Genomic DNA, 13,158 nt, shown 5'->3' on the forward strand with positions numbered 1-13,158 from the left:
TGTTTGCATTTTGCAAACAATTAATAGACACATCTTATATGCTGTTTTTTTTTGTTTCTATGAATTGTTTATGTTTTTGTTTCTTTTTTTACTTTTTTTGTTTACTATTTACTTAAGAATAGACTGAAAAAAAATATTATAAAGGGCCAAACATGAAAATTAGTGCTTTTTATAATAAATAATTAAGTTAAACTTCAAATTGTGTGCCTTTTTTCATTTTGCAAACAATTAATGGACATACTGTATATATATGAACTCGCTTCTGTATCTTACTTTTCGTTGAGGTTACGTTCCAAGAATACAAGACGCAAAGTAAAAGATTGAAAATAGGTACCATAATATAGGTACTAAATACTACTTTCCTTTAGAAGAAGTTTGTACAATGTTTGCTGACAGTTTTGAATATTTCGGATAGGATTGACATAGTGTTGATTTAAATTAAAAATCTACATTTTCATATACATACATATTTAAAGATAAGGTATTGAGCATCGACACAGTCCAAAGTCCACAGTTGATCGTGCTTGTAAAAAAAAAATAGTAAGGTGATTATAATAATATTGAGCGTTAATTAGTTTAAAGTTTATCAAAATCCCTAGACAGCTGCTCGAAATTAATCACAAATATTTCGGTGGTTCTTTAAAATCATCATCCAGGAGCTCAGCTGTCAGCTGTGCAACTTCCTGTTTAATTATTTTTGTTGACAAATCTACAAAATGAATTTCCTTTTTCGGTATTGAGCTTTCCTGGTCCATATTGCTGTTTGATTGCATTTTCACTACCTGTGAAATCCACAAACTCTTTAATTTAAGCTTGCATATTTTTTATAGACTCGACAGCAACATAAAACGCGAAAGAAAAAACATATTTCCGCTTTTCACATTTTTTGAATTTTTTCTTATAAGAAAAATATGCATTCCATGTCAGAGAAGAAAAATATTTGCGGTAAACGCCATCCATCAGCTTATCACTAGAGATGACCGCTAAAACAATCTAATTAAGTGCTTTTACTAAGGATTAAATAGTCTTAGATATTAAAGTGAAGTTCCGAGTCTCAAGTTCTTGAAATATTTCCACTTAAATTGGTCAGTAAATTGAGCATAACATTTTAGCTAATCTTTAATTGAGGTAATTAAACTAAAGTTGTAGCGACTTTTTTTTGCTTTTATTTAATCCCATTTCAACAAAAAGTGCACTAAAGTGATTAAGGTAAAAATAAAAAGCTGCCATTTTGCGGTTGCGGCAAAGAAAAGTTAATCCACTTAATGCTTTTTTTGTTTTTGTTTCGGTCCACACTGGCGTGAATATTTTTAAATAGAGGGCACTTACAGTTCAAAGGACACATATTGTTAATCTGTGCACATTTTGTGGATTAATTAATCAGCTTGGGCACCTGGATCTAGATTCTGTGTACATGGAAGCGGAAGCGGAAACGTATATGGCCCTGGAGTAGGTACATGGCACGTAAAACTCATAAAGAAATGTGAAAGTTATTAAAAGCAAACAGAAGATATGGGAGAGGAGAAATGGGAGTAGGTGAGATATTCAGGAGAACTAAGCACACGCGCTCTTTTTATGGCCATGTCCAAATGGGAGTTGGCCATTTTTTTTGCTTTCTTTTTGGCTCAGGGCCAAACACACATATCGATGGTCATGTAATCTCTGATGCACATTCAGGTTCAGACGAGGAGAGACGGCGAGAACGAAAATGGGGAATAGAGCAGCTGTCTATTCCCCATGGGAAGGCACAAGCAGATATCTATCAGAAATGAAGGAAGAAAATCCATAGATAAAACAGGGTGAACGAAAAGAAAATGCAATTTGCTACGCGGAACGCCACCAGCCATCACAGAGCGGCATTCCATCAGACATCCAGGAAGAAGGAGACCTCAGTATGTATGTATATAGGTAGGTAGGAAGGAGCCTGCCAAGTCATGTTTGCATGATGAAGCTGCTCCACCAACCAACCGATGCCATCGCCTTCACCACCAACTATGGAGCTAAGATGTGCCCGTGATTTGTTTAGCCTTTGATGACTTGGCAGGTTAAGCGAAAGTACTAACCAGCGACGTCTTGGTTAGCTGAGATTTGCCATCTGCTTGAGAGAGACACAGTTGGCAAGCCGGAAATGCTTCCTAATGCCTTTAATATTATGGCTAAGGAATGAAAATAACATGGTGAAAGCTATTCAAAACCAACTAAATCACATTAATTACTTGCCAAGTAAAGGCTCCTTCTAATAAAAGCACTTTATCGACATTTTTCAACACTATTATTGTGTTATCCAATCAAGCATTTCTTTCATCTACCGAATAGCTTAATCAGTCAAAAACTAACGACAATTTTTTTATAAATAGGTCTGTATTTCGTAATTTTACAAAAATATTTCAACAACGAGTCTTATTTTTGGATACTGCCAATTTTTTCATCTAGATTAATTTTAGGAGAAATAAAGAAGAAATTAAACTCTTAATAGGTAGAATGGGTAATGCGGCTATTTTCAATAAGTAGGAGTTTTGTATGACAATCTTCACCGTCCAAGTTACATATTTGATAACAATTTCCTCGGATTAAATAAAAAGGAAAAATATCAAAGAAGCTAACATCGGCTATGCCGAAGTTTATATACCCTTGCAGTCCTTGGTAATAATAATTTTACATGTTCAAAATTTGTTTTCTGCAACTCAATTCATCAATATACAAAACAAAACAATTTTACTCTCTATTTTACAATTTGTTCTTCTTCTTCCCTCATTCCCTAAGCAAAGCAACGCACGCATACACATACAGTTTATGGAGCGTTGCGTCTGTGTGTGTATGCATGTGCTCTGTTAATGACGAAAGACGTAGTAGACAGCAAGCAGCGCTGCCGGCAGAGCTGGGAGCAGAGCCGATTATTATATTGACTGTAACTTGTGTTATATTTATCCGATCAAAATCAAATTCAAATTTTGGGATCTGGAGTTTTATATCCAATATTATCACATATGTAAATTTCATAGCATACTCCAATTTTTATGAAAATGTTTCTTCTAGTTCTTCTAGAGCTATATGATATAGTGGTCCGATCCTGATGGCTTTCATACTATATTTTTTCCGGATAATAAAAAACCCCGAAAAAAAATTTCAGCCCGATAGCTCTTAAGACGGCTTAGTAAAACGCATACGCACAGACTGACGGACGGACAGACGGTTAGACGGACATGGCTATATCATCTCAGCTTCTCATGCTGATCAAGAATATATATACTTTATGGGGTCGGAACCGTCTCCTTCTGTGCGTTACAAACATCTGATCAATTTTATAATACCCTCTGCAAGGGTATAAATATGGTTGTCAAGGAAATTAACGCCTTTAAAAGGCAAACCACAGGAACTTCTTTCTTTGTTTTTTACCATATAAATTATGGATCTTTTCATCAGCTTTGAATTTACGACAGTTTATTTATATCCTCAAGTCAAAACTCATTCTTTGCGGTCTTCTTTCCACTGAGTTGTTGTTACGTAGTGTCTTTTACGTCACAATTGGTTTATGTGGCGCCTCATAACGCAACTTATACAAGCACGCACATGTTCTTGGCTTATCCTATTGTCTCTTTTGCTCAGTTATTATCAGCTGGCATTTTGCAACACAGGCTTTACTGATGGCAAGGCCAACAAGGCAACAACTGACGAAGCCAAGTAAGTAATAGAAAGAGAGAGACAGAGCAAGTAAGCGGTTCAGGGTAGTAATTTTTGTGGGAGTTTTCTCCTGTACTTGCTGTCAGCTCATGCATTAATCATTGGGGGGCTTATATGCTGTTTACGTTAACCTCAGAGGCTGCACATGGTTTTTAGTAATGGGCCTGTCGTTGCCAGACTGTCACAGAGAACATAATTAAAAACACGTTAGAGCGAGATGAATGAAACGAATGAATTGACCAAAAAAATGAATTTCCTGCGCGTGCCAAATCTGTTTAACGCAACAAAAAGTAAAATTTCCTACGAAAAAAGCGTAACAGGAAGTACATTTTTTCGAAAGTAAATACACTTAAGAAACATTTAACATTTTATTTTAAGAATAAAAATTTCAAGCACTTTAAATATTTGAAACGACATAGTAAGGGTCATGATGTAATAATCTAAGGTGTTCCTGATGGTTTCAGTTCGTTATGTGTGGCTACAAAGTTTTCTTATTCTGGAAGTAAAATTCTTTTGGGTAGGAAAAAAATAAAAAAAAGAGACAAAGTCGTGAGCCAAGTGCTTGCTGCTCGGGTATACAACCATCTTTATAACGAAATGGATTCCCAATCAACAAAAATTTCTTATTGTGGAAGTAAAATTCTTTCGGGAAGGGAAAACAGAAAAAGAGACAAATTTGGTAGAAGAAAGCCTCGAGTGCAGCCTTAGTGACTACTCAAGAATAATATAAAGACCGAAGATAATAATGTGACAGTAAGTATAATATATGTCAATAGAAATCTCGGGTCTGTAGCAGATAATTTGTGCAATGCGGAGGAAAATAGAATGCTTAAAGCGGCGAGTTAAGAAATCTTGTTACTTGCTACATTCTTGAAAAATGTTTTCGAAATCCCAAATAAAAAAATGGAGAAGTGGTGGAAGAACACGCAGTTTAAATTTCGATGACATGTATGCGGCCAAGTGCTTGCTGTGGAAGACTTCGGGTATACAACCATCTACATAACGAAATGGATTCCCAATCAACAAAACTTCCTTATTGTGGAAGTAAAATTCTTTCGGGAAGGGAAAACTGAAAAAGAGACAAATTTGGTAGAAGAAAGCCTCGAGTGCAGCCTTAGTGACTGCTCAAGAATAATATGAAGACCGAAGATAATAATGTGACAGTAAGTATAATATATGTCAATAGAAATTTCGGGTCTGTAGCAGATAATTTGTGCAATGCGGAGGAAAATAGAATGCTTAAAGCAGCGAGTTAAGAAATCTTGTTACTTGCTACATTCTTGAAAAATGTTTTCGAAATCCCAAATAAAAAAATGGAGAGAAATCAGGATCCACTTCTGAAACTTTGGATATTGAGAAAAAATGAATAGTCACAAAGATTTATTGGATGCTGTGCAAAAGTCATTGAGTTTTTTTTTTTTTTTTAATTTTAAATGTTTGCACCAGGAAAAACGTTAAAAGTAAAGGATAACGAATGAATAAGGAAAATATAATTGAGTCCACTGAACTGTCCAGCACAACTGAATTGCTCTGGGTAATGTTTGCCCTTATATAGGCCATTCTAGTCGATTACTGCACTCAAATATTTATCGATTGTTACAGTTGTATTTTGATATATTTCATGGTTGACCAACACGGAAGGCTTACTTTTTCCTTTTCCAACACTGATAAGTCATTTACTTTAATGATTTAATATGGAAGAAGATTTAATATGGATGACAACCAAAAATATATATATATATATAAAATCACTTCGGTATCTTACTTTCTGTTAGGGTTACGTTCCAAGAATACAAGACGCAAAGTAAAAGATTGAAATTAATGTACCAAATATACTAAATACTACTTTTTAAATAGAAAATTTATCAGATCATCAGCTGATTCAGAAATAAAATTGTATTTTAGTTTCAAAAATGCCTGAAGCAGCGAGATAAGGATTCTTGCTACTTAGAAGAGAAAAAAGTTTTCGAAATCCCAAATAAAAAAATGAAGAGGAATCAGGATCAACTTCCAAAAAAACCACTTTTGGATATTTAGAAAAAAGAAATAATTATAAAGATCTATTGGATGCTGTGCAAAAGTTCTTGAGTTATTTTTTTTTTGGTTAAGCTTTTTAATTTTAAATGCTTAAACCAGGAAAAATGTTAAAAGTAAAGGATAACGAATGAATAAGGAAAATATAATTGAGTCCACTGAACTGTCCAGCACAACTGAATTGCTCTGGGTAATGTTTGCCCTTATATAGGCCATTCTAGTCGATGACTGCACTCAAATATTTATCGATTGTTACAGTTGTATTTCGATATATTTCATGGTTGACCAACACAGAAGGCTTTTTCCTTTTCCAACACTAATGTGTCATAAGGGAGTAATCAAGTATGTACTTTAATGATTAAATATGGAAAAAGATCAGGCATAAATTGATAACCAAAAATAATGCATATACATACATATGTATGTATATGAAATCTCTTCTGCTTGCTTTTTTGCAGGTTTTCTTGGAGAATCAGATGTTTAATTATATGCATATCGATTGTTAAAAATTTTTACTGTTGTATTTCGATATATTCGAATTCACAATGATTGATTGATTAAATGATTCACAAATTGTTTTCCATTGTAAAAACAAAATTATATATCAATTCATTACCAAATTAGAGAAGTGAGAGCTGCTCACAGAGCTTATGTATTTAGCTGTGAATCTAAAGTGTCTTTAGTGGCAAAAGGGTATTAGTCGTCATTAATTAGCATAATACCACTAACCATAGAACACATAGATGGGACAAACTCATGATTTTTTGATTGCAAACGCTAGCCTAGTCATGGAACCCCAGAGAACTTCGGGAAAACCCGAACGCTCTCACTCTCAATGAGAGCGTAAAATGGGGAGAGGGCAAAGCAGCTACGAAAAAATTTCAGTCTAGCACAGACTACCGAACGACGAAGGCAGGCCTACGTCGCTTGTGATTTCGTTCTGTCTATGTATGTGTACACTCGTCGGTACATGCTCAGGCTTCGTAGTGTGTGTGTGACGTGAAGTTGTACAACATCGCATTTCAATAGCTCGCTCGACCAAAATTTTTCATTTTCGACAAAATAGCGGCAATGCGAATAGGATATGCCCCTGTCGAAAGAATATCAAGAAATATTGGCATCAGCTACGTATGTATCCCGGTGGCTGTGCTGATAGAGTGTTTGCTTGGCAATAGGGATGTCGCTGGTTCGAATCCCAACTCGATTATCGTTAACGAAGTTTTATTTTTTATTTTGTTCCTTTTTGATTTTTTTTTTTATTTATTTTCATTTTGTTTTTTTTTCCTTTTGTTTATTTTTATTTTTTTATTTTTATATAAATAAAAAATAAAACAAAAAAGACTTCGTTAACGATAATCGAGTTGGGATTCGAACCAGCGACATTCCTATTGCCAAGCAAACACTCTATCAGCACAGCCACCGGGATACATACGTAGCTGATGCCAATATTTCTTGATATTCTTTCGACAGGGGCATATCCTATTCGCATTGCCGCTGTTTTGTCGAAAATGAAAAATTTTGGTCGAGCGAGCTATTGAAATGCGATGTTGTACAACTTCACGTCACACACACACTACGAAGCCTGAGCATGTACCGACGAGTGTACACATACATAGACAGAACGAAATCACAAGCGACGTAGGCCTGCCTTCGTCGTTCGGTAGTCTGTGCTAGACTGAAATTTTTTCGTAGCTGCTTTGCCCTCTCCCCATTTTACGCTCTCATTGAGAGTGAGAGCGTTCGGGTTTTCCCGAAGTTCTCTGGGGTTCCATGACTAGGCTAGCGTTTGCAATCAAAAAATCATGAGTTTGTCCCATCTATGTATTCTATGGTTAGTGATAATACGTTCAACCATGACAAATATTAACAGTCTTGCAATGTCTTCTGTTTACTGCAGTCTTGTTTTCCGGGAATTACTCGCATTATAGTTTCTAACTAATTCCAATTATTCGCTGCTTATTATTAATTTTTGCAATTCCAAGTTAAATTTGCCATGCAATCGCTATGCCAAGTCATCATTAATGCATGCATGGTAACAGATTGTCGGCTGAAGCACGCACACTTAATGTTTATGTTAACAAAATGGGATTGCGGCAGGAATAAAGTAGCATAAAAGAGAATAGATGGAAAGGAAGAACACACACACACACACACACAGAAAATATTAAATGCCAACTATATATTTGCAAAGCGGTGACTATAAATAGCTGTCGAGGCACTTGAACAAAATCAACAAATTATATTCGTGCATATGTATATAAATTGTGGTCACAAAGCGGCAGGGCAAGTGGCACCTGCGGCTGGACATGGCAGAGAAACCAAGGCAAAGGGAAGGCAAGGCCGAGGCAAGGACATTCGACTATAACGTTTAGGCAGCCATTTTGCCAGCAGCATTGTTGTTCTTGTTGTTGTTGTTGTTGTTGTTGTTGTTGTTGTTGTTGTAGTACCTTCCGTTCGTGTGTGCGTTAATACCAACACGTTTCGCTGGTAAGCACATGTGTGTCTGTGTGTGCGTGTGATGTTGTGTGTACGTGCTTTCCAATTAAGTCTAAGAGATAAAACAAAACATGAAACAAAGGTAGAAAAGCCAAAGTCAAAGTTTCCTTATGACTCAAGACAAAAGGCGTTAACTTAGATGAAGCTTCTTCAGTCGTTGTCAGAAAACAGTCCAAAACTAAACTTAACTGCCAACTAAACAAGGCAAGAAGAAAACAAAAAGCATTGCCTACTCTCAGGCAACCCGCTTAACACACAAACACACACACACACAATTCACTTTAATTCTGAAATAAATTTCGTATAATAATAATGGTTGGAAGCAGCTCAATACAAATGGTAAAAAGAGATTAGAAGGCGATTGAATGACCATTGAGCGTGTAAATGTGAAACCTCTTAATTACCTTAAGAATAATAAATGATTTCATAATTTTCAAAGGCATAATAATTCCCTGTTTAAAGAATTAGATTAACGTTTAAAATTTTACTCAAGGAAAATTGAAAATTTCAAATTCTTTCAGCCACAACAATCTTTATTGCAAAGAAGCAGAAACGGATCTAAAAAGGTTTATCTTGTCTGCTCAGCAAAAATATCTGAAGCTCCCAATTACATATTTGTTATCTGAATTATCTTCCAAAAGTATACAATAAACAGTGCAACAATTCACTTATTTAAACGTATAAAGAAGTTTTGAAACATTCTGAAGATAAAAAAAAAATTTACCAGCCTATTGCATAGAGTCCTAGATCCTCCTGTGTCTGAACGGTTGCTTATTTCAAGCTTTCGGCAAAATTGAGATTATTATTAACATATTTTTAATTGTTCTCTCTTCAAAAGGATTCCCCAGTTTGCCTTACATTTTCACCTCTTGTTCTTTTAATTTCCTATAATTTGTTGTTTTTTACATTAATCTTAAGCAATAATGTATTGCCTACTTTCAGGCACTTGCTCAACACGCAATTCCTGGAACAATTTGTAGCCAATCAATAAACATCTATTAAATGTCGACTTCCATCTGCTCAAATTGCATTCGATCGTTATGTCTCATATTTTCAAAGGTATTATTCAATTTTCGCACAAAAAATTTTCATTTTATTTTTGTTGGCTACATATAAGAGGATTATAAGTATACGAATGTTCCTCAATGTCCCTGCCTAAGCTATCTAAATTTTACAAAAAAAAAAAAAAAAATCATTCATATATCATCTTTTATATATTTTGCACTTTGCATAACTTTTTCAACTTTTCACCTTACAACTTGGCTGTGTGTGTGTGTGTAATCGATATCTAAATCCGATTTGCTCTCATTCTCTTTTCCATCATCATTATTATTATTATTATGCAAACAATAAGTCTAATGATGACAATGCTCTCTGATTTTCGCCTACTTTTTGTACTTTAACAATAAAGACGCGGTAAGGGGGAGAGAGAGAGGGAACCTGTAACACAATATGCCATCAATAAAGCGAATTCATTATCATTTAATGGGCATTAAATGAGTGTGTGGGTCTATATTGCCAAAAATTTATACATAGATACGGTATTCAGATAATTAAGCAAAGAGCGTAGATAATAAAAATGTTGATAATAAGCAGATAATTAGCAGAATGTCACCAAAGTGATTTGGATTTTTAGTATGTTGGCATATTGTTCTGCAAATTTTACCAAAGTCAAATATTAAATACTTAAAAAGTCTTTGAGCAAATAGAAATTGATTTAATTAAGCCTACTTCTTCATATTCAAAACCATTCTTGTTTTTCTACATTTAATTTCGTTAAGTCCCATGTTCTTTCCCTTATTACTTATCCCTTTAACTTGTAAAATTAATCGAGTGGGGGAATTCATTTGGAAATATTTGTCAATGCGATTTAAATTTGATATACCTGAGCCTCAATGGCACAATCATAGGATATCTGTAGATTTAAAGCCCTGATTTATACCTTCCTTTTCGTTTCGTTTCGTTTCGTTTCGCTACTTATATGCCACTGACAGTGTTATCCTTTTGTTCGGTGGCTTATTCCTGTATCCCTACAAATGGAATATGCACATTCGTCTTGCCACTTTTGTCTGTCCCCACCAGCAGCGAGGAGAAAAGAAAACGAGAGAGTGAAGAAATTGTTTTTATTTCTTTGCCCTGTCATCGTCATTGGCTTTTGCTGTTGTCTTCTTCCATTCTGCCCTACTCCCTGATGTATGCAATGGTATGCAAATGCTGAGCTTCATTTATCATTGACGTTGACTTTTATGCGCTCTCGCCATAACTTTGCAGGAGATGAAGAATCCTTCTGGCCATACCGGACATTGATTTGACTCGAATTCTCTAGGGAAGTGGCCGTTTCGGGTTTTGAATTTTGATTGGCTTTTGATTCCGACCCCCTCCTCTCTTGTGGCATTTTGATATTCACGCCTCTTTGATTTCAATTAATTAGCTCTGTAATTGGCTTCAGGTGTTGTTTTCACCTCTGCCATTGTTGTTGTTGTATTCTTGACTCCCGTCTATTTGCATAAAATCAAACAATTCTCCCTTCGCCTTTAAGAAAGGAGGGCGGCAACCCCGACAACTGTTTGCTCTTGAGCAGCTAATTTATTGGGCAAATATGTACAAACGGTTGATTGCCTACTGCCTGCCCGCCCGCTGGCAGATGGATGCAAGTTCGCCTCAGGATTTGTGGCTTAAATATTGATTTTCAAGTTTACATTAAAAAGGATTTTGGCATTTATTTTAACAAAAAAGCTGATTGTGTACTTTGCTCCATTACGTTCTGGCTACTTGGACGGCAATTGTGGCACTAGCCGAACAGGACATTTTCTGTTGATTCACCGGAGTGCTGAAACCTTGGCTGGGAGATGTTCCTGCCGTTGCTGATCCTGCAGGTGTCGGTGGCGGATTCGGTGGCGGACTCGGTGGCGGACTCGATGGCGGACTCGATGGCGGAGTACAGGCAGCAGCAATATTTTGTCGTGGTTCCTGATATCCCGTTTCTGGCGGACATGGCTGACAAACACAGTCGGGCAACGCTGATGAAGCGTCATCTGGGACACAGCATTGCGGTGGATTGGGACCTATGTAAAATGGATTAAAACGGCAAACCATTTTGCTCCCAAGAGCACAGAACGTAATGGCCTTAACGTAAAATAATTTATTTAGTTTCGAATTTTATTTTAAATGAATAACATTGAAATTTTGAAAGAATAAAAAAAAACCTAAATATAATTAAACATTTTGACATTTAAAAAAAGCACATGACAGCCAATGCAAAACATTTATTCTGCGATATGAAGAATGGAGCTGATTCAGTTGAAGAAAAGAAAGGACATTATGCCACAGTCGAAGGTAGAATGTGACATTTAATCCTACTTATGTAGCTCACCTAGACCTGGTCCAATCAAACTAGCTGGAAGTCGTTTCCAATAACATATTACAAGATTTTAAATATCATCATCATTAAATATCATCACTATATACAAAAATCTAACGCTCTCCAGCATAAAATACAGAAAATATTTACTCTGAGTTGCTGCTTTGTCCTCACTATTCAAACCGCAGAAAAGGACGTGATAAAATACCCAGACACACTTGCGTTAAAAGTTAGCAATTTTTACGACTTCATTAGAAACGCATGATGAACAATAAGGATAACAAAAAAGGGCAACTTGGCCCAGCAGACGAAGGAAGACGAACGAGTGTCTCGTTACACTCGTTCCCACCAGTTGTGGCAAAAAAAAAATTACCCAACTATCTAGCAAACCAAAAAATACAACAAAAAAATGTATAGAAACTCATGCCACAGAAAAAGTCAAGCTCAAAGGAAGTGAAACAGCTGGAAAATTACACTCTTACACACAGTTTTATGAATGAGCGTGTCACAGTATGGCGAAGGATTTAGAAAGAGGAGAATGAAGGGCAGCGAGGCAAATACACACTAACACACACATTCTCCGTTGACTGTAATGAAAGTTTAAATTGTATTTTCTGACTGCACTTAAGTAAATGTGAGTGGCCATAAGAGGAGGGGGAAGGGAAATGTGGCGAGCATAAATAAATTCGAGAGGCATTGTCATGTATTGTGTAATAAAGTTTATCATAAATGTTTCTGGGTTCTTTCTATTCAGTTTTTTGTGGGTTGGTTGTTGTTTTGTGTGTGTTTTGAATTGTTAAATGAAAAGGAGTCCATTGTTGTAAGCAAATATTCTAGGAAATATCCTTAAACATAAAATTTCTTGCATACTTTTAGGTTGAAATGCCTTTGATTATTTAAAGCATTTCAGATGAACCCATTGACCAAATAACTTAATCATAATGCTTTATTAAATGCCCTAGTTGAACCCTGTTGGCTAATCTAACTTTGCTATTTATAAATCCTTTCCATTAGTAGTTTAAAGCTTTCCTTGGCACTTGGAAGTTCTTGTTATGGCTAAACAAGTTTGATGAGACGATGCATCATCATCATCATCGTCACCGTTCCATCATATTAGCCAACTAAGAACTCCATCTTTATAGTTCATTCATGCAGCTTCTCATGTAGTTTCTCTCTGTTCTGTTGTTTATATAAACTTTTTAATTACGTTAAGTCACTAGAAATGTTTATGGCTGCAAGTGCAATCTGGTTTCTGAGTGCTTCTCACATGTGTGGGTTAGTCTACAGAGAAAGAAAAATAGTTCTAAATGAAAGTGGTAAATCCGAAAAGTTCTAAGCGGAAATCTGATCGAGAAACTTATAGATTCAATTACCCATACGCAAGGTTGATAGTTATTTCTATTTAATCAATATAATGTCTTGAGTCACTCATCATGTGTTAATAGAAATGTTCTGTGTATAAATTTACAGCATAATAGGAAAAGTTTTGCTTTCGCCTTTAGAGTTTTTAGTATTACAAGGCAGTCTAGTTGTATCTGTAAGATCTTTTGGATATGTATCTCAATGTTGCTTTTGCTTAAGGCAAT

General features: G+C 35.6%; 1 protein-coding gene across 1 annotated transcript; it reads right to left on the reverse strand.

Annotated features, from left to right (window-relative positions):
• Positions 1-10,897: 10,897 nt before the first annotated feature.
• Positions 10,898-11,389, reverse strand: LOC6642624 (merozoite surface protein CMZ-8). The gene has a single exon (XM_002065543.4). The coding sequence runs from the start codon at positions 11,305-11,307 to the stop codon at positions 10,969-10,971; it is 339 nt and encodes a 112-aa protein (XP_002065579.1). The 5' UTR covers positions 11,308-11,389; the 3' UTR covers positions 10,898-10,968.
• Between the last annotated feature and the right edge of the window lie 1,769 nt (positions 11,390-13,158).

The sequence above is a fragment of the Drosophila willistoni genome (genome assembly GCF_018902025.1).
Source record: "Drosophila willistoni isolate 14030-0811.24 chromosome 2R unlocalized genomic scaffold, UCI_dwil_1.1 Seg167, whole genome shotgun sequence".
Classification (NCBI taxonomy): Eukaryota; Metazoa; Arthropoda; class Insecta; order Diptera; family Drosophilidae; genus Drosophila; species Drosophila willistoni.

What these genes read in the sequence shown, in the direction of transcription:
- LOC6642624 (XM_002065543.4), bottom strand. Translation starts at nt 11,307, where the DNA reads ATGGTTTGCCGTTTTAATCCATTTTACATAGGTCCCAATCCACCGCAA.